Source organism: Strigops habroptila, chromosome Z (assembly GCF_004027225.2).
Source record: "Strigops habroptila isolate Jane chromosome Z, bStrHab1.2.pri, whole genome shotgun sequence".
In the NCBI taxonomy this organism is placed as follows: domain Eukaryota; kingdom Metazoa; phylum Chordata; class Aves; order Psittaciformes; family Psittacidae; genus Strigops; species Strigops habroptila.
In genome coordinates this window covers 12,470,134-12,495,826 of record NC_044302.2, presented here as the reverse complement: position 1 = coordinate 12,495,826, position 25,693 = coordinate 12,470,134, and the positions used below count along the sequence as shown (strand labels likewise).

At 42.9% G+C, this 25,693-nt stretch overlaps 1 protein-coding gene across 2 annotated transcripts in view; it reads right to left on the bottom strand.

Moving 5' to 3' along the window:
- The window catches only part of SLC7A10 (solute carrier family 7 member 10), a 41,091-nt gene extending 15,766 nt beyond the window's left edge, over positions 1–25,325 (bottom strand). For both annotated transcript variants that reach the window (XM_030470430.1, XM_030470431.1), the window contains exons 1-2: positions 25,214–25,325; positions 278–482 (exon numbers count right to left, since the gene is read on the bottom strand). In XM_030470430.1, the coding sequence (XP_030326290.1) occupies positions 278–482; positions 25,214–25,310 (302 nt within the window). In that variant the 5' untranslated portion in view covers positions 25,311–25,325. The remainder of the gene's footprint in view (positions 1–277; positions 483–25,213) is intronic.
- Between the last annotated feature and the right edge of the window lie 368 nt (positions 25,326–25,693).

The following is a 25,693-nucleotide window of genomic DNA, read 5'->3' as shown; positions in this document are numbered from 1 at the left end:
CAGGATAAAGCATCATTTACAGCATCGCTCTTTCCTGTCAGGGACTATATTAAGTCAGAAAGGGAAGGGGAAGTGTCCAGTGTCATCCCTTTGAAGGCAGCACCAGGAGGTGTGCAGAGGGGCCATTTGGTATTTCTAATGAGAACAGAAAGAATAATTTTGCAAAAGCATTTTATTGACAAATGTTCCCTGTCTCTTTCAAGTCAAATGTCTTTTCCACACAAAATGCTTAATATAAACATGTTTTCAAATGACTCTATAGAGATAGGGTACTTACCCAGCTAACCCACCAAAAATCTCTGTGACGTAGGAATAATCCCCTCCCGATTTAGGGATAGTGACTCCCAGTTCAGCGTAACATAGCGAGCCAAGGGCAGCCACACCGCCGCCAAGCACCCAGATAATGAGAGCGAGCCCCACCGAGCCGGCATGCTCCAGGACTCCTTTTGGCGAAATAAAGATCCCAGAACCAATGATATTACCTGGAAAGGACAAAAGGTTTGCAGTGAGGCAGAAGAATAGGAGAAATGTGCTTTTCTTTTCTTATTGAAAAGGGGAGTAAAAAACCCCACAGCTCCCACCAAGCCAAAGAACCCCCGCCTCCAAACCCTCTCTTCTTCTACATGGCATGACTGTATTTTATCTGGTTGCACCCTGAGGAACGCGTTGCCGTTTGTCAGCGATCACAGGCAATAAGCATGTGCTCAGCTCTGCTGAAGCACAGCAAGACTCTGGTGAGCATCCATGTGAAACTAACAGTTCTGTGCTTAGATTCCTTTAGAGAGGAATCTAAACAAGGCCCGACTCCAGCAGGAGCGGGAGGTCAAAAACCATTATGGAGCATTATCTATAATGTAGGGGCCAAGCAGTGCTCTTGCTACCAGGGCAGATTTAAGATTTTGGAAGCGGTAATGGGTTTAAACTAAAACGAGGGAAGTTCAGGTTAGATATAAGGAAGAAGGTCTTCACGTGAGCTTACGGCATTGTTGTCCTCCTAGGCGAGCAGAAAACACTCTGCAAGAGGTGCTTTGTAGCTGCTCAGGGTCTCGAAGGAGAGTTGTTTTTATTGTCAGGATTGGAGTTTTTTGAGCAATATCTAAATAGCGCTTCTCCCAAAAGGATGTGAAGACCCTGCTGTCATAGGACTCTGCTGAGGACTCTTCTACGAGCTGGTATTAAAATCCTCACTTACAAATTTGACTGTATGAGCATTTCTTATCAGTGCAGTCACATAAATAAAATATTGGATGCTGGTTGTTAAGGCTGGCGGCTAGGTTGGGCTCAGCAGCTCTCAGTCCAGAGACTGTAAAATAGGACATGAGGGATGGAAGTTCACTCTGAGAGGCACTGAACCAGAGAAGATAAGTCTGCAAATACACAGACAGTATTTGTAAACAGGACATTTTCTGTGTGCACAGGCTGCTTTTTTTTAATGTCCATGATGCACAGATAAGGTTAAGCCAGAAATCAATGGCTTAAATGGCGATGAAGGAGACTGAAGGTAGAGCTCCGAAAAACCTTGGACGTGTTGAGATCTTAGCTGTGGAAGGAGTCCCCAGCAAAGACCAAGGCACCTCCCACCTGCAACCTCCTAGTGCATCTGGGATGGACAGCCACCAGGACCAGAAGCACTCTCTATGCATTTAAAAAAGATGAGGGATGTAGATGTTATAAAAACTAGATCATGCTAGGATAACAGTAAAATTAAATATAGCTGTTCCTTAGCTGAACTAGCACAGGCAGCCCTAAGCACTGCTACAGCATTAATCACAGCAGCCTGCGCTGAAGGAATGGGTTATGATGCGGATGAGTCGCATGATATTATTCATAGCACTAATAGATTTGCTCTGGATCTTCCCTACTGGGAAGCTACATGACGGGAGTGGTGAAATCTTTCAGGAAGATAGATGAGGAATTAATGTCTTGCAAAAGCATGTATAATACTTGATAAAATTTATGGAGCTTTTTGGTCATAGTTTCTCCTGCTGGCTGAAGCATTGTGACATGCTTAAAACAAACAAGCTTTTCTGGAAGACTGCTTGTGCCTTGTTCAAGAACAGTAACAAATCCTGAATTTAAGCTGAAAAGAAATACCTGCCTTAAGAATTTAAAAACTGTCTTGGCAGTCTTTGGTACTGCTGTGTGCTGCAGCTGCAACAGTTATGTATATGGAGGAAAGCCTTAAGTTACAAAGGACCCTTAAAAATGATCTGCTACCTACCAGCATAGATACCTGTGTTTCACAGATCCATGTACCTGAAAATACTGCAGTTTTGGGAGCATGTTAAACTTCAGACATACTGCTTTTCACCACAATAGATTTGTAGTTTTTAACTGCCTCTTTGGGATGGGACAATATTCCTTTCTGGCAGCCGCAGTACTGAACAAATGGGAATCGCCCAAAGACAGAATAACCCATAAATGAGTCCCCTGCCTCCTCTCCCGCTGTCTCCTCCTGCTCAGTGCTCTCTTTCACCTTAGCTCAGGCTTGCTGCTAATTTTGGCAGCAAACAGCAGATGCAAATACACATCCTTCAGCAAGCTCCTGGTGAGAGATTCCTGTGCTTTGTGTCACCTCTTCGTTATGTCAGTATTGTTTGGATAAAATCCATACACAGCATGGCATCCCCCAAACTGATAACAGGTGAGAAATCCAGAAAATCTCTGAGCTGGCGTACAATATTGCAGTGTGGTATCTCTGCAGACCTGGGCTGATGGACCCAGGGAAACAAGACAAGTCTCGGTGAGGTGTAACTGCAGAGATAAGGTGGCGACAGTTGTCTGGCACGGTGGTAATAAGTACAGTCTAAATGCATAGACAGAGAGTCTATGGTGTGGGGTTTTTCTTAATGCTTGCACTTGTCAAAGCCCTGAATTTCTTTGGGTTTCCACCTCTTGTCCCCAGAAGCCTGGGTAGTGAGAGGTATCGGGGGTTTACTCAAACCCAAATTGCTGCACGGAGTAGTTACAGCATGGCTTAGAGTTGATGCTCTCCTGTCATGGCAAGACTGCCAAAGCACTCCTCCTTCTGTGCAAGTTTGTATTGAGCTGGAAAAAGATCGTACTTTCTGATTAAGGATAATGCTTTTTGGGTGCAGCTACCTGAAGGAGCAAGACAAGAAAGAACAGGCAGCCTTCTGGATGGTCCTTGCACACAAACATTCACAGGATTCATTTTTTTGTTAAACTAAGTAATTAGTCATATTAAAAAAAAAAATAAAAATCTTATGTCCTTCATGAATGAATATATGACAAGGCAAAATTCTCTTCCAAACACATTATGGATTTCCTATTGTTTTGCTCTTGCAACATGTGCAAAAGCCGTAGCAGCCCCAGTGGAAGTGCTACACCCCTTCTGACAACAAAATGTTCTTATGGAAACCTGCCATGAATGCAGTAAATGTGCCTGGGAAGTACAGCTTCACTCAGCTTAGGACATGTTTAAAAATAGATACGGTGGAGATGCTGAAACGCTCCAAGAAAACGAGACGTCAGAAACTGCCTGATGAGAAGCAGAGTTTCCAGGAGGTCTCCTGTTCCTTAGCAGAAGTTCTTGGGCCACAAGACTTACCGGTAAGGCAGATGCTTTACCTACAAATAGGTATCTCAAAGCAAGCCTCGGTCAGCAGGAACTGGAGGGAATTTGGTGAACGACTCTGGGGCAAGAAAAAAATTGGCTGTGCAGTTGAGGGAGGCTGTCATTACTGTGCTCGCTGTGTCAGGGATACCTTGTTTCAGTATTTCTAGTGCCAGTGTTCCTGATATTCACTGCATTTATTTTTAATTCTAAGATGTGAAGAGATGGAAAAAACTATTTCCTGTAAAACAGCCACTTTCTCTGCTCCTTCATGGCCTCTGCTACAGTTTCTTGCTAAAAAACTACCTCTTTGAACCAAAAATGCTTGAATTACAGATGTAATTCAACATTGTAATGTACATTGCCTAAGTTGATGCTGATGCATTCACACAACACTACTGCTTGGGCAAGGTAGATCTACACTGTGGTTGCAGTGCTGTGTGACCCAAGCCCACTGCAGATGCTCAATGCGTTACACCAGCCACAAAAGTGGAGATGGAGAGAGATGGAGCCATGTGCAATGGGGCAGGTGAAGTGTGCCTAGGGGGAGAGAGCAGGATGATGATCCTGAATCCATCTCTGTCTGCTGGCCTGAGTGGGCTCCCTTGGCACATGAAAAAGTTTCTGATGGTAATGAAAAAGTAAAGATATACTCACTTCCTCATGCCTTTCATGTTCCTCACCTTAAACAAGTACTGGTTTTCTGCAGGACAGAAGCTGACCTCAACCCAGCACCATATTGTGTAGCAGCAATGAGCCTTGAAAAGAAATCCTGCAAAAATACAGACCTCTGGAAGAAAATCCTCTTTCTGGTCTAATCAGTTGAGACTTTGTAAAAGAGAGATTTGAGAGCCTTGAACTTGACAAATTCTGTAAGTTTCTTTATGTTTTTTTTATTCACAGTAACAATTGTCTGTGATGGGGGCAAGGAAAAAGGTAGATGTCACAGTTATGCCTGCTTGATGTTAAAGAAAGAAAAGCATTTTTGTTCTTAAAACCAGAAAAGCATTTTGTTCTTAGAGAAACTGGCCCATAAGATTGCTCAGGAGCTGCTCACTGGTATTAAAAGATGACCCTGTAAGACTGACAGGGCCAGCAAGACCTTGGATGATCTGGGTAAGATCTTAGAAGTGATATATTTCAGGTTATTTTACTTGACTTCTCTGTTTTGTATTTATTCATTTTCTTTAAGGCTGCAGTGTTCAGATCTTGACAGTTTTATAAAAGAACTCATGAGGGCTAGGAACTATGGGAGTTGAAACTCACCTTTAAAAGCTGAATTCTCATTAAAACACTTCAAGAACTGCACTTTGAAGGAAAACACTGAATATTATCATGCTTGTGAGAAAATAAAGGAACCTGGTAATACCTTGCATATTCACTTGGCATTCAAAGTCCTTAGGGCATCTTTTATTTATCTGCAGTGCACCATTCACATGGACTGTAAAAATAATGGATCTTGCAGCCTGTTGAAAGTATTTAGCAGTTCTTCAGGAATGGGCTTACTGATTGTTTTTAGAGACCATATTTCTGATAAAACTAAGCAATTTCCTGTGTGGTTAGCAAAAAAAAAAAAAAAATCACTCGCCTTTTTACTGCTTGTGTACTTCTTTAAAGGTCTGTAGTACATCTGAAATTCTGAATGGGTCTGTAATATGGACTAGGAATGGGTCTAAGCAGCTCTTTCCCCTACAAAGTGAAATATTAACAAAGAAGGAATTCTGCATGCTTTTTCTGGGCCATGGTGAGGTAAATCACTCTGTGGCTTGTTGTTCACCGAAGGATTACAGCGGGCAACACACCTGAAAGACTGGGTACGGTTCATGACCATACACCCTGCCAGACTCCTGCTTTTATCAAGTGCTGTTTGTTGTCCACAGGAGATGGTTCTCCAAAGCTCAAGGTGGGACACGCAGCACTCGGGGGCATGTTGAGGGTAATGACAGTGAGAGATGTGATGCTCAAGTGCAGCCACTGGCAGAGGGAAAGCCTGCGTTACCTGTGTGTTGTTCCTTCCTGCAGAGGGGCATCCCAAGATATTTAATCAGAGTAGGAATTAGTAAGACAGCAGTCAAACACAGTAGTTGGTATCATCAAAGATTATATCCTCAGCTGCATATTGGGTATTTCATTTTTACAGTTGTAGCAGATGGTCCGAGTATGTGTTTGGGTATCTGGGCTACAAAGGGCAAGTCCAGAACATGAAGATTTTCTTTAAATGAAATGTTTGAGACCAATCTGGAAGAAATTCTTCCCTTGAGGGTGCCGAGGTGCTGGCACAGGGTGCCCAGAGAAGCTGTGGCTGCCCCATCCCTGGCAGTGTTCAAGGCCAGGTTGGACACAGGGGCTTGGAGCAACCTGGTCTAGTGGAAGGTGTCCCTGCCCATGGCAGGAGGTTGGAATTGGATGAGCTTTAAGGTCTCTTCCAACCCAAACCATTCTATGACTTAGTTACAGCTTTCTTTTGATATACTGATATATCATATCCTCAGCAGCAGATACAGACAGTTTTCACTGGTAGCTGTAAACAGAAGAATAATCAAAAGTCTACCCATCCTCTCAAGACTCGACATTTAAGTAGACATTGTTCAGGCCAACAGGATGACAGTCTGTGTCATTGCTTAAAACTGGTCTCTTATAAACAAATGTTGGAGCTTTGCATCCTGCCTGGGAGTTAATAAACAAATACATCTTATTTGAGTATGAAATATCGTAAAGCTTTGTGATTACTGTTTAAGAACAACAACAAAAGCCTAATCAAAAGGAATCATGCCTTACAAACTGTTTAAATCCAAATTAAATATGAGGTGGATTAGGTCAGTAATAGCGATGATGTAACTCACTGTGGATAATTATTTATGGATTTATTTAGCAGAGAACTGCTAAACTAAGCAGCCTCCAGTGCAGCTAATTGTCAGTTGCTAATTGGCCCTCACGAGTTAAACACTCCTAATTGAGGACATTAGTGACCAGTTCTGGTTGTCACTGCCTGTGAACTCAGGCCATGACACACCTACACAACCAGCTAAGAAGTAGCCTGCATAGCTCATCACTTTGGTGCAGTCCCAGCAGCTGTAGTTATTTACAGTGAATAAACTGGCCCTGAGTGACCTTGGGCTCTGTCCTGACCCACGTCCCAGCAGTGCTGGCCACTGGAGCCGTACTGCAGCACTTAATGGGACGGACAGGCACAAAGTCTTGCTCAGCCTTTGCCCTGCTCCTCTCCAACTTATTAACACAGGTGTCACATTTAATACATGACATTATAAGTGCTCTCTCCACCCTCAGTTACAATACAAAGGGAAAATGAATTTCTGAACCCACAAAGCAGCCGGGCCTGAAAAATTACCAGGCTACAGGGACTCTGCTGAATTAAAAGCAGCAAAGTCTCCAACTGCATTTTCTTAACCTCTATTCAAGCATGAATTCAGGTTATGCGGCAGTGTTTCAGATATTTCATGTAATGGCCTTGAATTTCTTTGCTTTTCAATAGCATTCAGAAAGCTCTTAATGAAGAATGGATGAAGAATAAAAGATTCTATGGAGCTTGGCATTAAAATAATAGCTATTTAACTTCCTATGCAAGTAAAAACTGTAACTACTGTACCAGTGGAAAAATGAATTATGGCTCCTCTGCTAACAAGTTTGCAAAGGAAAACTGAAAAATGGCTGTAAAAATAACAGTGATAATTTGATGTCTACAGGGACTGGTATTTAACAAAATTAAGTTATTTTAAAATCTGACTTCAGTTCAAATATTTATGTTAAAATTCTTAGCAAGTAAGAACATGACCAGTCATTGTAAACTGCAATTCCAGCATTCCAAGTGGATTTTACTGGGTGAAGAATTTATAATCTGATTATGCTACACCCAACTTTAAAGATTTATAAAATCAGACTACTTAAAATACCGACAAAAGTGTTTTATTCAACTTGTTGGAGATTCATAAAGAGGATATTTGCCTTTTGAGCAGTAAAATACAGGTGTAGTCCAGGAGGGCTTGAAGAACCAAGTTTTTCTAACAGTGAAGGTGTGGAGAAAACAGGAAACTTGAGTAAAGGAAAGTAAATATTTGAGGCATAACCCCACTAATAAGGACTGATGCAGTCTTACAGAGAGTGTGATGGCCTGGTTTAGTTGTAGGTTATATTTTGGTATTGCACAAAGTACTGTGGATATTTGTCAACAATTTATCTATACATAAAATTTTGACATTCTGTACTAATTTTTGGCACTGTAATATTATATATTGCTATTTTATATAAAGTTTTGATATTTTATATTACTGTTTGGTATTTGTATACTATTTTTTGATATATATTAAATTTTGTGTGTCTATATTTTAGATCGAGCCACAGCACCCTCAGAAGGATGCTTGCAATTGATCGTATCGCCTTAGAACATGTGATAAGCCAGGTTCAGCTTCCCGCAAACCTGCTTCACTTCAGAAGAGCCAACAAAAACGCTTTAATGAACAAAAACGCATCCATCGAACCTCGGCAAACGCGGCGGCTGCTCCCGCCCCTTCCCCTGCCTGGGGGCGGGGCTTCGGGCAGGCCCCGCCCCCCGCGCGGGTTCCTGCCGCAGCCAGCTCGCCCCCTGCAGGCCGCGCCGCGCATCCCCCTGCACAGCCGGGCCCGCCGCAGGACGGGCCCAAAAACAGAAGGAAAAGGCAAAAATCAAGCAGTGCCGCCCGTTGGGAAGCATCAGGGACCGAAAGCATCTGTTATCCGGCTAACGTGGCGCAGATGGGATCTCATTCAGGAGATGTTACTGTGGCTGTCATGTTCTTGGTGTGCTGTTTTCAACAGCGTTGTCATCAACTCATTTGCAAGATGATAGCATGGATCTTTCCCTTGAGACACAACTGCCTCTGCTTTCTTGTCTTTGATATTTTAAGAAAACTTCAGTCTGATTAAAAGGCAAAGAGCAGAACTAGCACAGGGATGCTACTGGTAGCCGGTGGCTGCATTGCAGTGATTTCAGAGGTGTTCAGCAGCTGGGCTGCAATTAGATGAAAAAGTCACTATCTACAGATGAGCAAATTTGTGAAAACTGCCAACTTCAGTCTTCCCAGGACCTTTAATACATCTGGGGCCATTTGAATAGTTCTTTAAAAGTAGCAAGCTGCACATTTGCTATATAAGGTGTATAAACTGCTTAGTAACAACTGTTAGTTCAGAATCACTGTCCACCAGAGGTGGAAAGCAGCCTCAGAGGAAAGCAGGACTTGCCCAACTGCACAATGCATTTAGGGTACTGCGGTACTTTGCTGTTCAGCTAAAGTGTGCAGCTCACTGCATGAGGTGACAATGCTCAGGCCATTAGTAGCCCAACCTCTGCCAAGGTACCCAATGGCTTAAAACCAGAAAACATGGTGGTTTAAAATTTCTACCTTTCTGAAAGGGGATGTTCTTTTATCTTCTTTTTGTAAAATTAGTGCTAATTTGTCAATTGCTTTTCTTCTACAAAAGAAGGCTAACCAAAAGAATCTTCAAGGAAGCGTTTAAGCCTCTGTTTTGGTAATGTGATTGTCAAAATTGTTCAGCCTGGAGAAGAGAAAGCTCTGGGGAGACCCTAGAGCAGCTTCCAGTGCCTAAAGGGGCTGACAAGAAACCTGGAAAGGGGCTTTTTACAAGGTCATGTAGAGACAAGACAAGAGGGAATGGCTTTAAACTGACAGAGGGGAGATTGAGATTAGGTATTGGGAAGGAATTCTTCCCTGTGAGGGTGGTGAGGCGCTGGCACAGGTTGCCCAGAGAAGCTGTGGCTGCCCCATCCCTGGCAGTGTTCAAGGCCTGGTTGGACACAGGAGCTTGGAGCAACCTGGTCTAGTGGAAGGTGTCCCTGCCCATGGCAGGGGGTTGGAATTGGATGAGCTTTAAGGTCCCTTCCAACCAAAACCAGTCTGTGATTCCATGAAAATAATCTGCTGCTTGAATAACATTTGAAGGAGGTTATGCTGGCAGGTGCTGACTACTTGTAGGAAGGACACATCAGTACTGTAAAGACCTCACTGCAATAGAGTCAAATGCTCCTTTAACCAAAACACACTGGAAACTGATCCCGTTCTCTGGCTTGCGAGCATCTTGCTCTCCTGAGTACACACGTGGGCATACACTGGCTATCATATGTTAATGCACAAACCTGTGTGTTCAAAATTGCAGGGCCCAGTTGAGCACCTGGAAGGAGACACAGTTGTCTCCATCAGTCAGTGCTGGCCCCCACCTGTGTAATGCCTCCCTGCACCAAAATTTAGAGACCAAACACGTAGATAAGGTGTGCTGAGGACAGACCTGCACTAAGATAGATAAATAGTTAGGAGGTGCAGGATCAGGCCCCTCAGGAGCATGCGAAATAATAAAAGAGAAAATGGACATCTGCTAGTGCATGGTTTTATTCTGTTTTATTTGAGTAACGCTACTGCAATGTGTTTATATCAAAGGAGAAGTTAAAGCCTGTATGATAGGATTTTTGTCATTCTAAATTGAGAACTTCTTTTATTCTGCTAATCCTTTCACCGGCTGCAGGCTCTGTCTGCTCTTTTCAGGCACACAGTTCACTGCTTTATTTCCTGCTCCTCTGTTCTGACTCTTGTACTTGGTCTGATTTCTCCACTTCCTTAACTTCTGACTTGTTCTCCTCTTCTCTTGCCAGTGTTGGGAAATGTGGGCTGCATTTCATTAACACAGAGAGCAAACCTCAGCCTCCCGTGCCCTTCTCTACACACTGCAACGATAAGGCAGAAAATACTGGGAAAAGTTTTCTCCTAGGGACTAGGTGGCATTTTCCTTGGGATATTCTCAAAGGAGTAAGAGCTCCAGCATGCTGAAAGCAACCTATGCAGTAATATGGCTGTGTGTCCAAATGGGGATTACTACCAGCCAACTTAGAGCTTTGTATTGCACCTTCCTTTCCTCCCTTCTCCCTTAACATCGGGGACCTTGAGCAGGGTTTCTGTCAGGGCAGTGCTGCCAGGTGAAGATGAGAGAGTTCCAGCAGAGAGGTGTCAAGCAGTTGTTTTTGGTGATTCCCACTGCATCACCACTGGCAGCATTGCAGGGGGCTGTTGGGAACAGGAGCTCACACTACCCCCTTGACTGTGGGACTTCAGGACATAAAGGAGCCACTGTGACCCTTGAAGCAAAGCACTCCTGTGGCATTAAAGAAAGTTTCAGCCCTTGCACTAGTTCCTAAAGAGGGTAGATTTAGACTAGATATTAGGAAAAAATTCTTCCCTGTGAGGGTGCTGAGGCGCTGGCACAGGGTGCCCAGAGAAGCTGTGGCTGCCCCATCCCTGGCAGTGTTCGAGGCCAGGTTGGACACAGGGGCTTGGAGCAATCTGGTCTGGTGGAAGGTGTCCCTGCCCATAGCAGGGGGCTGGAACTGGGTGAGCTTTAAGATCATTTCCAACCCAAACCAGTCTGTGATTCTATCACCTACCTTGGTGCTGTGAGAGGGTTGTGAAGGAAACCCCTCTAACATTCCTAAAACGCCTGGGTTGCCCTGATAAGAGAGTGCAGCACTGCACACTGCTCTCTATAAACAGTGCAGCTTTATGCTGTATTAGTCCTTGTTATCTGTCCAACATGTTTTCTGTGTTCTCTAGTCCTCAGTATCCTGACTTGGAATTTTACCTGCCAACAGCAGAAATGTGTTGTTAAATCCCCTGGTGCAGAAATAGCAGTTCCTAATGCCCTGCCCTGCACGCATGCTAGAGGAGGTGGGGGTCTTCTTTAGGACACTGCATTATTACTGATTACTCCCAGATAAATCCCGATTTTAAGGAAAGCAGCTGACAGTAGGACAAGATCCCACCACAGTGACTTCGGAGGCAAATGCCAGCCAATGCAGCTGTCTTAATGTTCATCCCTTGGCTGAGAAGTCCTGCAAGTGCCAGCTGCGCCTCTGGGACAGCTCTCACGGCACCCTCTGCACCTGCAATGATTTTCAGTATTTATCAGGAAGAAAAGCAATTACAAAATGCTGCTGTGAAGCTCATCAGCTTAGCTTTAGCAACAGCCAAAGAGTTCAGCTGTGTCGGGGAGTGCTGGGCATCAGACAAGGGCAGTATGACACACACAGCTTTTTGGAGCCCAGGCTCGTCAGCCCTACTCGTGCCAACGGCAGGGACCCTCACACCATCTTTGAAGCATAATTTGTTTAATGGAAAATGCTGTGTTTGGTTTTTTTCCTTCGACCACCACAGCTCTGCTCTTCTTGCTCAGTGACTGAGCACAGTAAACAGATTACTTAAACACTCTGGAAAACTGATCAGCAACTGCTGCCCAGTGGGAAAGCCTCTTCCTGTCCATTCCTGAAAGCTGCCAGTGTCATGGAAGCATCATCACTTGCCTCGTTAGAAAGGTGAAATAAAATGGCAGTAGGCAATGTCAAGAGTTGGAGAGCACACTAATACAAGTGCACAGAAGGATCTTTCTTGTTCTTCTAGCAGAAGAAACCAGCCTGGAAGCTGGCATCATCTCTCTGACTCCCACCCTGCTCTGCAGCCATTGCAACACCTCCCTGCTTACCTCGCAGAGCATCACTGCAGCTTTTGGTGGGAAAAATGTTCCTGCTTGTGAATGAAGAACTTTGCTACCTGCACTGTTGCCCTTTCAACCCTTGGCTGTGATACCAAGAACCCACACGTGAGCTGTGTTTGACGCAGGGCTCTGCAGCAGCAAAGGGACACGGGGAGACTCAAAGGGCAGCATTACAGGAATGAGCAGGTCTAGAGAAAAGACACAGCTTGAACTGATTTGCTCAACTGTAAATAAGGCAAAACTCAACTCCCACTCTTTCCTCTGATTTTCTCTTGAGTTACTGGGGTTTATGCCTTCTGCTCTGACCCCACAAAGATAAGCCTTGCAAAAGCGCACTCAAGCCAGCTGGTGAATTTTTGGACCATGTTTATGCAGGTTCTGCAAAGCTTTGACATTATAACCTCGGATACCTTAGGAAGAGCATTTCTAAACTAGGCATCACATTATCCTTAATCTCTGAAGGGGAATAGTGGGAATTTAAGTATGTTAAACTTTTGAGATAAAGCCTAGTCTGCAGCATTGTCCTGAACAGTAAAGGGGTTAAATGTTGAAAGTGCCTTCCTTGTATTCCAGGCAATACATACTTAAACCAATATGAAAATAGCAGTAACAAGGCATCCAAATACACCAACTGTTGTGTTATACCTCAGGTTACATTATCGGGAAGAAGGATTGATCTCCTGCAAGCTCTACTGCCATTGCCTCGGATGTTACACAAACCTTATTTTGGATGCAGATGTAAACAAACATGAGCTCTTTAGCAAAGTTTGCTGTTCTTGCAGGTTTCTCAGCTCCTTCATTGGAAATCATTACAGCTTTCAAGTTTACATGTTTCTGTTGTAAATCTGTGTTAGCAAATTCTGGTCTAGTTAGTTTTACCTTGATCAGCATGGTATCATTACATCTCTAAATGGCTTTGATGCCATTCCAGCAAAGAACACAAAGGTAGGCTTATGTTTCACTTTGGTCAATGAACTGAGGTGGAAGTTAAAAGCGAAAAAGTGGTATTTATGCCTCCTGGCATATGTACTCTTGCATAATGATTTGATTTAAAGCTTGCCCTTAAAATTAAGTGCACTTTAGTAACTAGATGAAGCTGACTTTAAATGAGATTTACAAATACATATCAGCTTAGTATACACTTCTACAGGCATCACTTACAATGCTGTATTGCTGTCCTTATCTATGTAGAAATTGGTGCTGACTTGTATCTTGAATTAATTTTAAAATATTTTGTTTATTTTTAGAGAATACATTTAGGTAATTTTACTGACAAGAGCCAGAAACTTTTTGATTTCCAAAAGAAATGGCAACTTTCCTTGATGCTCTTAAATACCTATGACCTGGGAATTTAAGAAAGACACCAGACCTGTAGTATGATCTCAAGAGTTAGCAGTATTGTATGTGTATATATATATATATATTTTTTTTTTTGTGCATATGAATCCTGTATTAGCAAATACCACAACTACCTCTTGAAATTAAGTACCTTCAGAATTAGTAGACTTCATGTTGCTCATGTCTTTATATATCAGGTTTGTCTAAGCAGTTAACCAGCTGTATACAAATTTCACCAAAAAAAGGTCACTTCCTTCCCCTGGATGGCAAAATTTGTTTACAGGATGTTTTGAGTACACAAAAACACGGAATTAGCTAATCCTGCAAAATACAGATTAGCACAGACCTGAACACCCCTGCCATCACAATGTGTAGGACCCTGGTACAATACACTTCTGTTCTAGTTCTGCCACAGATTGGAGATCTTTGATTTGTCTTCTTTTCCTTCTCTCCTAGTTTCATAAAGCAATAGACCTCTGCTTGAAGTAGGTGCTTTATAAATGTCACTTTACAGAAGTTGTGTCACTGGTTTGGGTTTTTTTCAGGTCTGGTGCTTTTGAGCAGCTAAATCTCAGCCGAGAAGTCCCCGGACTATCTCAGAAGGCCACAAAGGTAAATGCAGGGATCTCAACAGATGATGCATTCAGAGACCTCTCTTCAGTGAGGCCCTGGGAGTTGGTGGCTGGAGGTGGGTTTGCTCCTTTTGGCTTTTGTGTGCCTCCTTTCCTGTCAATTGAGAGGGCTCATCAATTGACAGAGCTCAGCAGCTCCTGTGCCCTTGACTGCGTTTGTTCAATGACAAACATTTTCTTTATTAGATTTGTGGTATGAGGAGTGTACAAGACTGTCCCCCTAGAACTTTAATCAACAAGAACAGATTACACATGTTGCCATCGCTCTCCACTATGCTGTGCAACCTGAACACAGTACTGTCTATTCTCACCCAACTTCACTGAAGTATGACTGCCAGCCCTGCTCAGCTATGTGGGTAATAAAGGATTAATGTGCTTTGTATGTAGCTGCTTTAATTTAATTTAGGAGCCTGATCTATGAGGCAGTGAGGTCCTCTACTCTTGTTGACTTCAACAGGATTTAAAGGACTTGGGACCTGTTAAGAAAAGGGTCTTTAATCTTCAGTCGGGAGCCCAAGCATGTGAAGTGGAGCTATTCCTTCTGTATGGACTTGTAATATGTGCAGGATTTCACTACCTTTTGTAATAGTCTGCTTAGACCTTAATGCGTCGCTAGGGAACTGGCCGTGTCCACAACCAACAAACATGTAGACGTTGTGTCCTACTGGCCTCTGGCAAAGTTCACCATAAGAAATGGCTTTATTGCAACAAGATCTACTAGCAGTAGTACAAAAAAAGTAGTTTGTCAGCTTTTTTTTTAATTACAAACATTTTAATTCTATCATATAAATAGAAATCCCTTACAGGCTGAAAGCTAGGCATTTGAGGACGCCACCCAGAATCAAATACTTTCCCTTATTCTTTAAAATATTGATTCAGCTATTTTTCAATTTACTTGAGTCAAAGTGCAGTATTCGGAAGCTTAACAAGCTTGGATACTTTCTGCTGTCTTGCACTAACTGAAGCTATTACTATTTTCAAGACACTTATAAAAAGAGCTCATTATTTGTTTCTGAAGTGTTGGCTTTTCATGTTTTCAGGCTGCACTGAAGAGTATTAGAAACGATGAAAATTGTGTTTGTGGAGTCCTAGAATGCTATTTCTGAAATGGTCTCATCTCACTTTCATGGACATCAGTACTGTCTGCATTGTTTTAATTTAGTGATAAAAGAAGCCTGAAACCCCAACTACCAAGGAAATAAGTCTGCTATCAAAACAGGACAAAATCTGGGCAGAGAAAAAAAAAGTCATGGGGAAATGGAAACGAAATACAGCCTGAGACGACCTCCCTAAAAACAAGCAAGCAAACCCTGTTCTATCAAGCTCTCAGGAGAGCTGCTAAAGAATTTTGAAATAATCCAGAAAAGGATAGTAACAGAATTATTGCATTCTTCTCAGTCCATTCCTTGCAACTCCCTAAGAAAAACTGATCCCTTGGGTGTTTTGTATAAAAGGATAAATGTTTGTGATCTAGAAGCACACAGCTTAAAGCTGCACGTTCTCATATTCCTTGGCAATCATTATCCTCAGGTTTACGGAAAAGCATATATTGATCCTTTCCAAGGCATGGGTTGGCAGAGAGGCAAGGAACACTCTTCTGGATTCATCAGCCTTCCTTGTGGGACCTGAGCGATCTCACAGCACAATATGTGACTATTAAAAACTCATCATATATGACACATGCTAACAGCTTTTTCTCCTTGTCTCATGGTGGTTGCACAATGTGACAGCAAATAGATGGAAGGCACTTAGGAACTACAGGAGACTATCCAACTAAAGGTGCTTTTTCTTGTCAGACCTGTAGCTTACCACATTGTGCACATGTATTCAAGTGCAATGATCTTTTTGCAAAACTGCTTAAGTTACAGAAAAGGTGTTTCAGTATTCAGAGTCCAACCCCTCTCCTCCACAGTCTGAATGCATCTCCATACTTAGAGCACAACTTCTTCTAGCCTGACTGCTCATCCCTCTGTGACTATCTGACCCAGAGTTAATGTAGCATAATTGATGCATCTGTGACTGTCCAGTGTCACAGGTGAACTAGAGGTTTTGTGATGGGCAGCTTTGTGACATTCATTGTCATAGATGATATAACGTCGTGGATTTTAGTTCTCTGACCCAGTGCATTCAACAGAATGAGATTCTTCCTTAACTTGATTTTTTCCTGGCTTTTGTGAGTATAAATAAGGTTCTTATATTGTTCAAGCATAATTTTTGTGATATATTATATTAAGATGTTTGGCCTGATCAAGATTATGCGGCTTCATGTAACTGATGAAAGAGCTATTGTTTTTCATGGGAAAAGAACGCCACTCATCCAGATCCCTGGCCTATTTCTTGGAGTGAGAAGTAACCTTTCTGAAGTCTTGCAGATTTTTCATGCTGTGTTTTACACTATTGATCTTGAAGCCCCCTATATGAAGTGTGATTACAACCGTATTTAAGGATCAGTTGAAAAATTTCAACTTAATCTTCAGATGCAGAAAGATTCTGGTTTCCCTTATGTTTCGGCACTATTCTAAAGGAAGTGTTAAATGAATCAGAGCAATTTAGCCATGGGGGTTATTCCATTACTGAGTGATAAAAGAAATTCCTCAGGCTTAAACATCATCAGTGTATTCCTCTCTACTTTTCTTTCTCCGAGATCCAGCGGAATTTGCCTGTATTGTTGGAAAGAGATGATGAACCATGTCCAGGAGCAGTAATTTAGTCATCTCACCCTAACACTAGATTGGGCCATTCATTACACTGAAATCAGAAAAACAGAATCTACAAGTTCCTGAAGATGGGAACAATTTGTAATCTTGCTTTTCAGCCCTGACTCACAGAGGCCAGTGCCAGCAGAACACATCGGGAGAATAAACTAATACTGCATAAAGATTTTTCAGAGGCTGGCAGGTGAAGAAATGTATTTACCATTATATATGGCTTTCCTCTGCAGGAGAACAGGGCTTGCAAATTCTCTATGCTTTCTCACTACACAGAGATGGATACAGGCATTTAAAAAGGAATTAGGATGCTGAGATGCTCAGTCCATGCTGGATTGCTGGCTCCCTGCTCTTTGCTGTGGAACATGTGCTAAATAACTCCTTGGGAGTCTTCTGGGTTTTTCAAGACCAGCAGAAAAAACAACACTGTTTTATATTTGGGGCACTTTGGTACTGACAAATGCCTTCTCATTTTATCATGCTGCAATCAAGATGACAAAAAAGTGTGGCAGCTTGTAGAAACTCCCCCTGCAACCCAACAAAAAACGGGGTCTTGAAAGGAAAAGTTTGGCACACATAAAGCTCCAAACACAAAAAAGCTAAACCTCTACCAAACTATTTCTGCTTGTTGTGAGCCTGCCAAAGCAGAACAGACTTTCTCAACAGAAAAGGCTACATTATGCTAAAAGGAAATGAGCTGCAAGGCACAGGAAAAGGGAACACGAGTGGAGATTTATGGCACCACTGAAAGCAGGCACTGTATTGCCAGATCAGGAGTAAGACACTACCAAAGGATGCTACCTTTGTTTTTTCATCTATCAAGGAAGAATGAGAGTTTCTGTTGCAGGATATCTAAACTACTGACATCCATTGCAGAAAGACCATTGCTTCAGCCTTCTGATCAAAGTCACTGCACCACAATGAGAATTTTCTACTTTTTTAGGAAGAAAGGGGAAAAAAAAACAACTAGCAAAACCCACCCAAACTAAACCCACCCAAACCAAAACCACTGGTCAATGAATACCTGACAGTTAATAACCTGCAAACAGAATTGTTACAAACACTTTTGCTCAAGTATCACTGACTTCATAAAGTAAAAATATAGTTATTTTTGAAAAAGATCTTTAATATGCCCTACTGCTGCTCCTGAAGATCACATGGGAAGGATTTGTTCGTGCTGATATTTTTCACTTTGGTTTTTTTGCTGCTGTTTTGGCTCTCACTCTTCATATTGTACATGAGAGACTTCACATGCTGAATTCTCCTGGATACAGACTGCAGCAGAAAGGCACGTGTGGACAAACAAAACTCTTTTCTATGTCCAGAAAGACTCAATTAGGAAAAAGGAAAAGTTAAGGCTTTTTTCTTTTCCTGCCAGGAATTTCTAACTAGAGCTCCTTTTGCTGCCCCCTGTAAATTCAGCCTCAGAGGTAAGCCACTAGCCCAGAGGAGCTGTGGGATCGCCCTGGATTTTTACCAAGCTCAAATTGAACTTTGCCGTGGTTTTTACTTGCAAGTGAAGCTGCAGCTTGTTTTCAGCTCTCTAAACTCAGGTGCAAGGCTATCCCAATTGATTCTGATGGATGGAGCAGCCTCAGAGAATATAAGAATGTGGTATCACCCCTGAAACATACCATGCCATTAATGTAACTTGCACAATGCATTTTGGATGGGCATCCCTAGGTTTCTTTCTTTCAAAATGTAGGATCTGATCTTTCTCAGTAGTGTGCACCTCTTTTTCTTACTGGGTATCATACCAAATTACGGACACCTATCAGCTTTAATTTATATATGGAACCTGGACATGTAATTTTCAGTAGTTTTGAATCTGAGCCTAAGCCTCTGGACTGTACAGAAAAACATCTTCACAAGTGCTTCAGAAGTGTCTTTGTGGTTTCTCACTACTAAGGAAGTGCCATTTATCCTGAACAAAAATTGACTGCTGCCTTTATTTAACTGTAATTTGCATTTATAAGAGGCCAAGATGTTAAATTACATCTCTCTGCAGTCCAGAGCTAGATCCTGAACTACTGCCCTGGAAAAAAATCAGTCATGTATGTGTAAATACTTTATGGGTTTTGTCAGCAACTGCCAGGAGGAGCTGAAAGCTCAAAATATTAGTTAGCAAGGTGTGCAGCAGAGATAGGGAAGTCTTTCTTCTTTTGAAACCCTGAGAGAAAGAGAGAGAGAAAGAGAAAGAGAGAGAGAGAGCGTGAATCACTGAAGTAATCTGTATTACTCTCACAACTCGGCGAACAAAAGTGTGTCCTGAAACTTCAGCTAGCTATAAAAGTGAAATGCTCTCACACAGATTCAGAGCGGGAAAAGATTTGTGCTGCAACACCACTGCTTTCTGTGTCCCTCGGCAGGATCACAGAGATCTGAAAAAATTCACCTAAAGATATGGGTGGTTTTCTTCTTTCTCATGCATTTTTCTTTCTGCTGCAGTACTGTAACTTAGGTACTAATACAGAGAAGTCTGTTGAGCCTGACTAGGAATGATGTCCTAATGATTTGATACATTACTTGATAAAGAGATGGATCTGATGGGTGCCAGTTGATTCAGTGAACAATAATCAGTCTCCTTAAGCAATGGCAGCATATGAAACATGATCAGAGAGGATTCATCAAGCAGCTGGTGTTAATACCTATTAAGTTCCAAAACTAAAGTAGCCAACAAGAAATCTGGAGAGGGACTTTTTACAAGGGCCTGTAGCAACAGAACAAGGGGGAATGACTTTAACCTGACAGAGATTTGGATTAGATATTAGGAAAAAGTTCTTCCCTGTGAGGGTGCTGAGGCGCTGGCACAGGTTTCCCAGAGAAGCTGTGGCTGCCCCATCCCCGACAGTGTTCAAGGCCAGGTTGGATGGGGCTTGGAGCAATCTGGTCTAGTGGAAGGTGTCCCTGCCCATGGCACGGGGTTGGAACTGGATGAGCTTTAATGTCCCTTCCAACCCAAACCATTCTATGGTTTTATGATTTCCACTTCAGTGGAAATTTCCAGTTCTTGTATGTTACAAAAAAAAAAAAAAGAGTATGAAGGCTATTCCCAGTTCCATGTGTTCTCCTTCCCCAGTGTTCAGCTAGCTGCTTGTCGAATCCTGCACTAGGTTACTGTCTATAAAGACTGTCCGTGGGATTTAGGGCATGTTAGAACGGGAAGAGATATAGTGTCAGGAGAGAGCAAATTGACATGCAGGAAAGCTGGTAAATAGTTTTCTGTTATTGGCAAGGAGGAAAAATTGCAGCCAGTGCAATTATATCTCTGAACTCAGTGTTATCTTGGAGTGCTGTCCCTGGAAGTGATATTTATACAAATGAAAACTTCCCTGTAGATGCATAGGCAATTGTTAGTAAATAAGTACAATGCCAGGCAGAGGTAATGACAACCAGGGAATCTTATTTGGTCGTTCTCTTGATGGGTTATCATGATGTGAACAGTAATTTGCACTACATACTAGGAAAATCCTGACATAAGGAAGCATCTCCAATGTAAGGGTGCTTTTCAGCTAGTATGCATTCTGCTGAGATCACGCATAAGATGTCTGACTGACATGAGCTATGGAAGAAAGCGAGTGTGTGCTGTTTTCTGGGTGATGTGGACAGATAAATTCCAGAAAGCTACTTTCAGAAGTAGCAGTAACTGAACATATTGCTCACTGCCCACGGTTCTGATATTATCACGGGACTTGAATTGGGAACCAGTTTATAAGGGATCTTATGCCAAGCTTGTGAGTAGAATGAGCACTACAAGCATTTTCTAAGCAATGCCAAGTCAGTGGATGCAGATAACTTCACTGCCTCTGCTCAGCAAAATAAGGAGATGTATTTAGTTTTAGCTGACATATATTATTACGGCTCAATTTATAGGTCTTCTAATGGGTCTTATAAAGCCTGACATAAAATCATTCACATGTATACAACAGGCTTCATAATGTGAGTATGAACCTATGGCTACTTGCATGCAGTTTTACAACCTGCCTAACCAAACGTTTTAAGAGATGTTTAATTGTTTTATATAAAGCTACTTGATCTGTTGCAAACTGTCAAATGTCTCTCATTAAATGTCTTATACACGCAATTTGTTATTTATGCAGTTAAATGTACATTTCTAACGTGAGAATGGTGAATTCTGTTATTCAGACCAAAAGAATAGGCTGGTATCAGATGTTAATCAGGTTGCTTTTTCTAATTCTTGTACTTCATTCTAAACAACAGCGGAATGTAGTAGAAACTACACAAAGGCAAGTCATGGAGCTTTCTTCTTGGTTTTTCATTGACACAGGCAAAACACTCATTAAAAGCACTTGATAAGATTTTCTCAGTATAGCTTATATGTCTGTGTTCACAGAAAATATACATGTGCAATAATCTTAATTACACATGTAGGTCTACAAATGAGATATAAAGCCAACTATGTAAATAGTGCACAAAATAACTGTTGAATTAAACACAGCATAGATTTCCATGTCTGCTAAATAAATAGTAATTTGGGGTTCAATCAATTGTACAGCATCTGTAAGTTATTACCCAGTAGATAATAAAGCACATGTGTTACTACTTTTTAGGCTGTATCACTTCATTTGAGTATTGGCAAGCTTAACTTGCAGTGTAATTGAGTACCTTAGAAGATTATTAATAGCTGGAGCCCATGAAAGATTTGGTTTCCCTGTATATAACCATGTTTGAGGCAGAGCGGTTTGGGTAGTCCTACAGCAAGTCTCAGGCACTGTCCAAAATTCTGTGGCTGAGATGAATCGTCAGAAAGACTTGCTACTAAACACTGTGTTCAGTTTTACAGTCATTAAGTATTAGTCTCTTTTTAGCGTTAAAACAAAAAGGTTTTGTATTTAGTACCTGTATTTACATTAGGATCTCCAAAGAAGTGTCTTCTGCCTCAACATCAAACAACCTTTGGAAATAGCTTTCTTCTTTAATTGGGCTTGTTTTGTATGCAAACTAAAAAAAATATAAACAATGAAGTAATGAAGGATAGTCTTATGTGATGTGAGAAAGATAGGCTGCTGGGAGAAATCAGAAGACCATCCTATGGGGTGGATATAGGACAGGCATATTATATTCCTAATTTGATGTAATTTCTTCTGCTATTTTTTCTGAATATTTTCTGTTAGATGCACTAGTGTTTCTTATGGCAAAGCCTCTCAAACCTCTATAAAGAGAGGATAAAAATTTTGAAGGATAAGTTTGGTGATCATATTAAGATGGCACAGCAATTTATTATGTTGACAAGTATCTCAGTTGTGAAAGCAGTAAGAAAATTGTCCTACAATTACATGGAAAGAAGACTGAAAAGGAATACCTATTTTTGCAGGTTATTGGAGCTGCAGGGCAGACGGCAGCATAACGGCTGCCTCTGCCCGCCCATGATGCAGTTACAGCTCCCTGAACCAGGATGTGCCCTGTGTTCACAGGGCAGGCTGAGCACCTCCTTAGCTCCAACAGCCAGGAGCCTGTAAGGTTTAAGCTGGATGAAGTGATGTACCTGCATCTAGAAGTAGTAATTATTTCCTCAGATGCAGCTGTGAAACTTCATTACTATGAAATATTGAGAATCATTGGCATTATTGGCATAATCTCAAACATACTGGATAACAATGCTCCCACCTCCAAGCCTTCTCTTTTCACTTCATTTTATTGTGCTAGGGAGCACTTAGAAAATGATCTGATTCACCCCTCCCCAGTTGCAAACCATATAATGCTTTATTTTAAACAAGCAGACTTAGTGTATAGAAGGCAACCACAACCTTATTAATCACATATCCCAGGCTCATATTTACAGTATTTTCCAAATACTCCCTTGCTTCCTGTTCCTGCTATCAATTACTAGAAGATTATAATTCTCTAAATCCATCCTGCAGCTGATTAGAAGTAGTAGAGTGGTCAGCTAAACCAGAACATTTGGTGTAAAGCTGGCAGGTCACAGCATCAAGCTGCTATTTGATAATGCAAAAATATCACCTTACATTCTCTGTACCTTGCAGCACTTGTTTACACTATTTGAATAAAGATAACCTACAAGAACATTTAAAGAAAAATAGAAAGCATGATCTTCTTTTAGCTCCACGCAGAGCAAGAAGAGGTTTATTTCAAAAGTGATTTCTTTTCTCTCGGTGTTCTCAAGCAATATGACTTTGCTATGGGACGCATCAAAGTTTATTTAAACCCTTGAGGAGAAAAGGGCTTTCCTCTGCAACTCAGAAATGGGAAATGCATTCTGATGGCTGACATGAGAGTCCTGCTCTGTCTTCAGTTCAAAAGGCTATGACACTGACTGCACCTGTTTTTTCCACCCCACATTCAATCATCTGGAACAAGTCTTCCCCCTATGTTAAATTTCATCATACAGAAAATCTGTGAGCTAACTGGTTGCCTAATATCAATTCAGATCAAGTAGTTTAGTTTTGTGCTGAAAGAGTCTTAAATAAGATTTCTCTTTTTAAACTCCAGTAATGACTTGCAAGCTGATATGGTGTAATTTACAGAGCCCTCTGATTCTAAGCTGTAATGTTTTATGTAGTGATAGCTACAATGCTATACTATACTCTTAGTATTTGTCACTTTGTAACTGAAGACTTTGATACATGATGTAATTTCATACATCTCCACACAAAGCAAACAATCTCCAAAGTAGGATCCTAGGGTTGTTTTTCAAACTTCTTTTATCAAAATATGGAGGAATTTGCAGCAGACTTTTTAGGTTCTATATAGCAATGAAGACAACCTTCTCAAATACTTAAACTGCTTGACAGTACTACACGTTGTCATAAATGTCAATATTTTTCCCTATTCAAATGTCTTTGATTAGATGAGAGGCTGTTTCACAAGATCTGTTTTGTACAAGAGTTATACACATGTGCTCTGCTTGCAATATATTGCAAATGAGTCAGGTTGACTGGGAAGGGATCTGGGAGGGCAGAGTAGGAGTCTTGAGATACAGTTACCTAGTACCAGGACTAATAAATGACATAGATGCCATAAATTTTCTCTATGGCCAGCAGCAACTCAGGTGATACCCAATACTGGATGCACTGTGCCTCGCTGAATACCCGCAAGTACACCACTCTTATGCAAGGTCACCTGAGCTCCACTGAGATCCGGAAACTAGATTTTCCTCCTTAAACATGCCATGTGATTCAATGTAAAGGCATGCCTGTGTACCTTCCAGATGCCATACCATCTTCTCATAAACTGCAGCTATAGCTGCCCATTAGATTTCAGCAATTCACTATGGGAACAAAGTGAAATATTTTCCTCTTATAGGAGCCTTGCTCATGATGCAAAAGATCCTGTTTAATGGCATTGAAATTTCTCTCTTCTTTTTTGCAAGACCCTATCCACCAAAACAGGGCATAATGGGATACAGGGCTAAGGGCATAAAATTGCCATAGGATAGTATGATAACCTATAGGAAGTATGCAGCAAAGTCCTCTGCCTCAAGCTTGTAGACATCATTCACGCAGGCACAACTGAGTGTCCCAGTCAATTCTGCTACTCTGTTCCTGTGGATGCCACAGCTCCTGTTGTGCCCACTGCCATCTCCCCATGCTGCCATGCGCCTTGCCCCTACTGCCATTGCCAGTCCTTCCGACAGCTCATGGAGGTGAAGATAAGGGATGAGTCTTCCCAGAGGGTTTTCCACTTTGAAACTGCTCCTTCCCCAGACTTGTTCCCACTTCTCTAGCCCTAACATCACAGTGACAGAGCTCGCTGAGCGAAGGTTCTCTTCTAGCAGAGCCTGCTCTGCTCTGCTCTGCCTGCAAGCAGAGCCTTCTCGACCTCGCAGTTTTGGCTCTACCATGGGAGAAGCGGGCTCAGCCCCGCTGGCTGGCAGCTCCGAAATGCAAACCAGAGGGTTTGTCAAACAAGGCACCGATGGGCAGCGGCTGCTCCAGCCATCAGCAGGCGCGGGAAGCAGGATAGTGTGTCGCTGCCGACAGCCGTGCTGCCAAATCCTACTCCGCTATTACAGGTCGCAGGGTATTCAGTGGCTTTCTGAAAGCCCAAGTTCCAACCTTCACTTTGAACAACCCCAATCTCAGATAAAAGAATCAACTTTTGGTTTAGCTTTAGACGTAAGTGCCACGTAAAGCCTTAACAGCTCTCAAGGCCAGCAGGAGAACGCTTTAGGAAAGTTCAGCTGAGCAGCTGGGGCACAGGCGGTTTTTACCCACCGCTGGTTGGCACTTCCAGAAGGACCACGAGTTGCAGGAAGGCGATCGCGAACCGCGCCGTCGCATGCAACACCGCTCGGTACCTGCCCGGGAGCGGGACCGGGTGGGGAGCTGGCGCCCTGGGACACCTGCCCGCGGTCCCGTGCCTCGCCACGCCGCTCCGCGGCGCTCAGCCGGGCGGGACGCGCTGCCCGTGTCGGCGGCGCGGTCTCTTACCGATGATGATGGCACAGGCGCTGACCAGCCCGATCTCCTTCTTCAGCGCCACGGGCTCGGGGCCGCCGGGCGCGCCGCGCTGCTCCCCGCCGGCCATCGCTGCCCGCGCCGCTCTGTCCCGCTGCCGCCCCGCGCGCATGCGCCGCCCCCCGCCCGGGACGGGTGTAAGGGTGCGGGAAGGGGGGGGCACGGTCACCGCCTCCCTGCGGCGAGGGTCCCCTCGGGTCCCGCACGGTCCCTCGCAGGGGGCAGCGCCCGCAGCGCTGCGGGTGTCCGGGAGTGCAGCGCCCCCCGGAGACCGGCGAGCGGCGGGGAACAGCCGCACTAACAGTAGGGTCTGGGGAGTGCTGAGCGCCGAGCGACCGCCTCGGCCGCTGGGTCTGCCCCGACACTAGGCACCGCTTCTGGTGAGGGCTGTGATCGAGCAGCCGAGCTCCGTGCGGGGCTCGCCTTCACGGCGGGTCTGCATGTCTTGGTGGT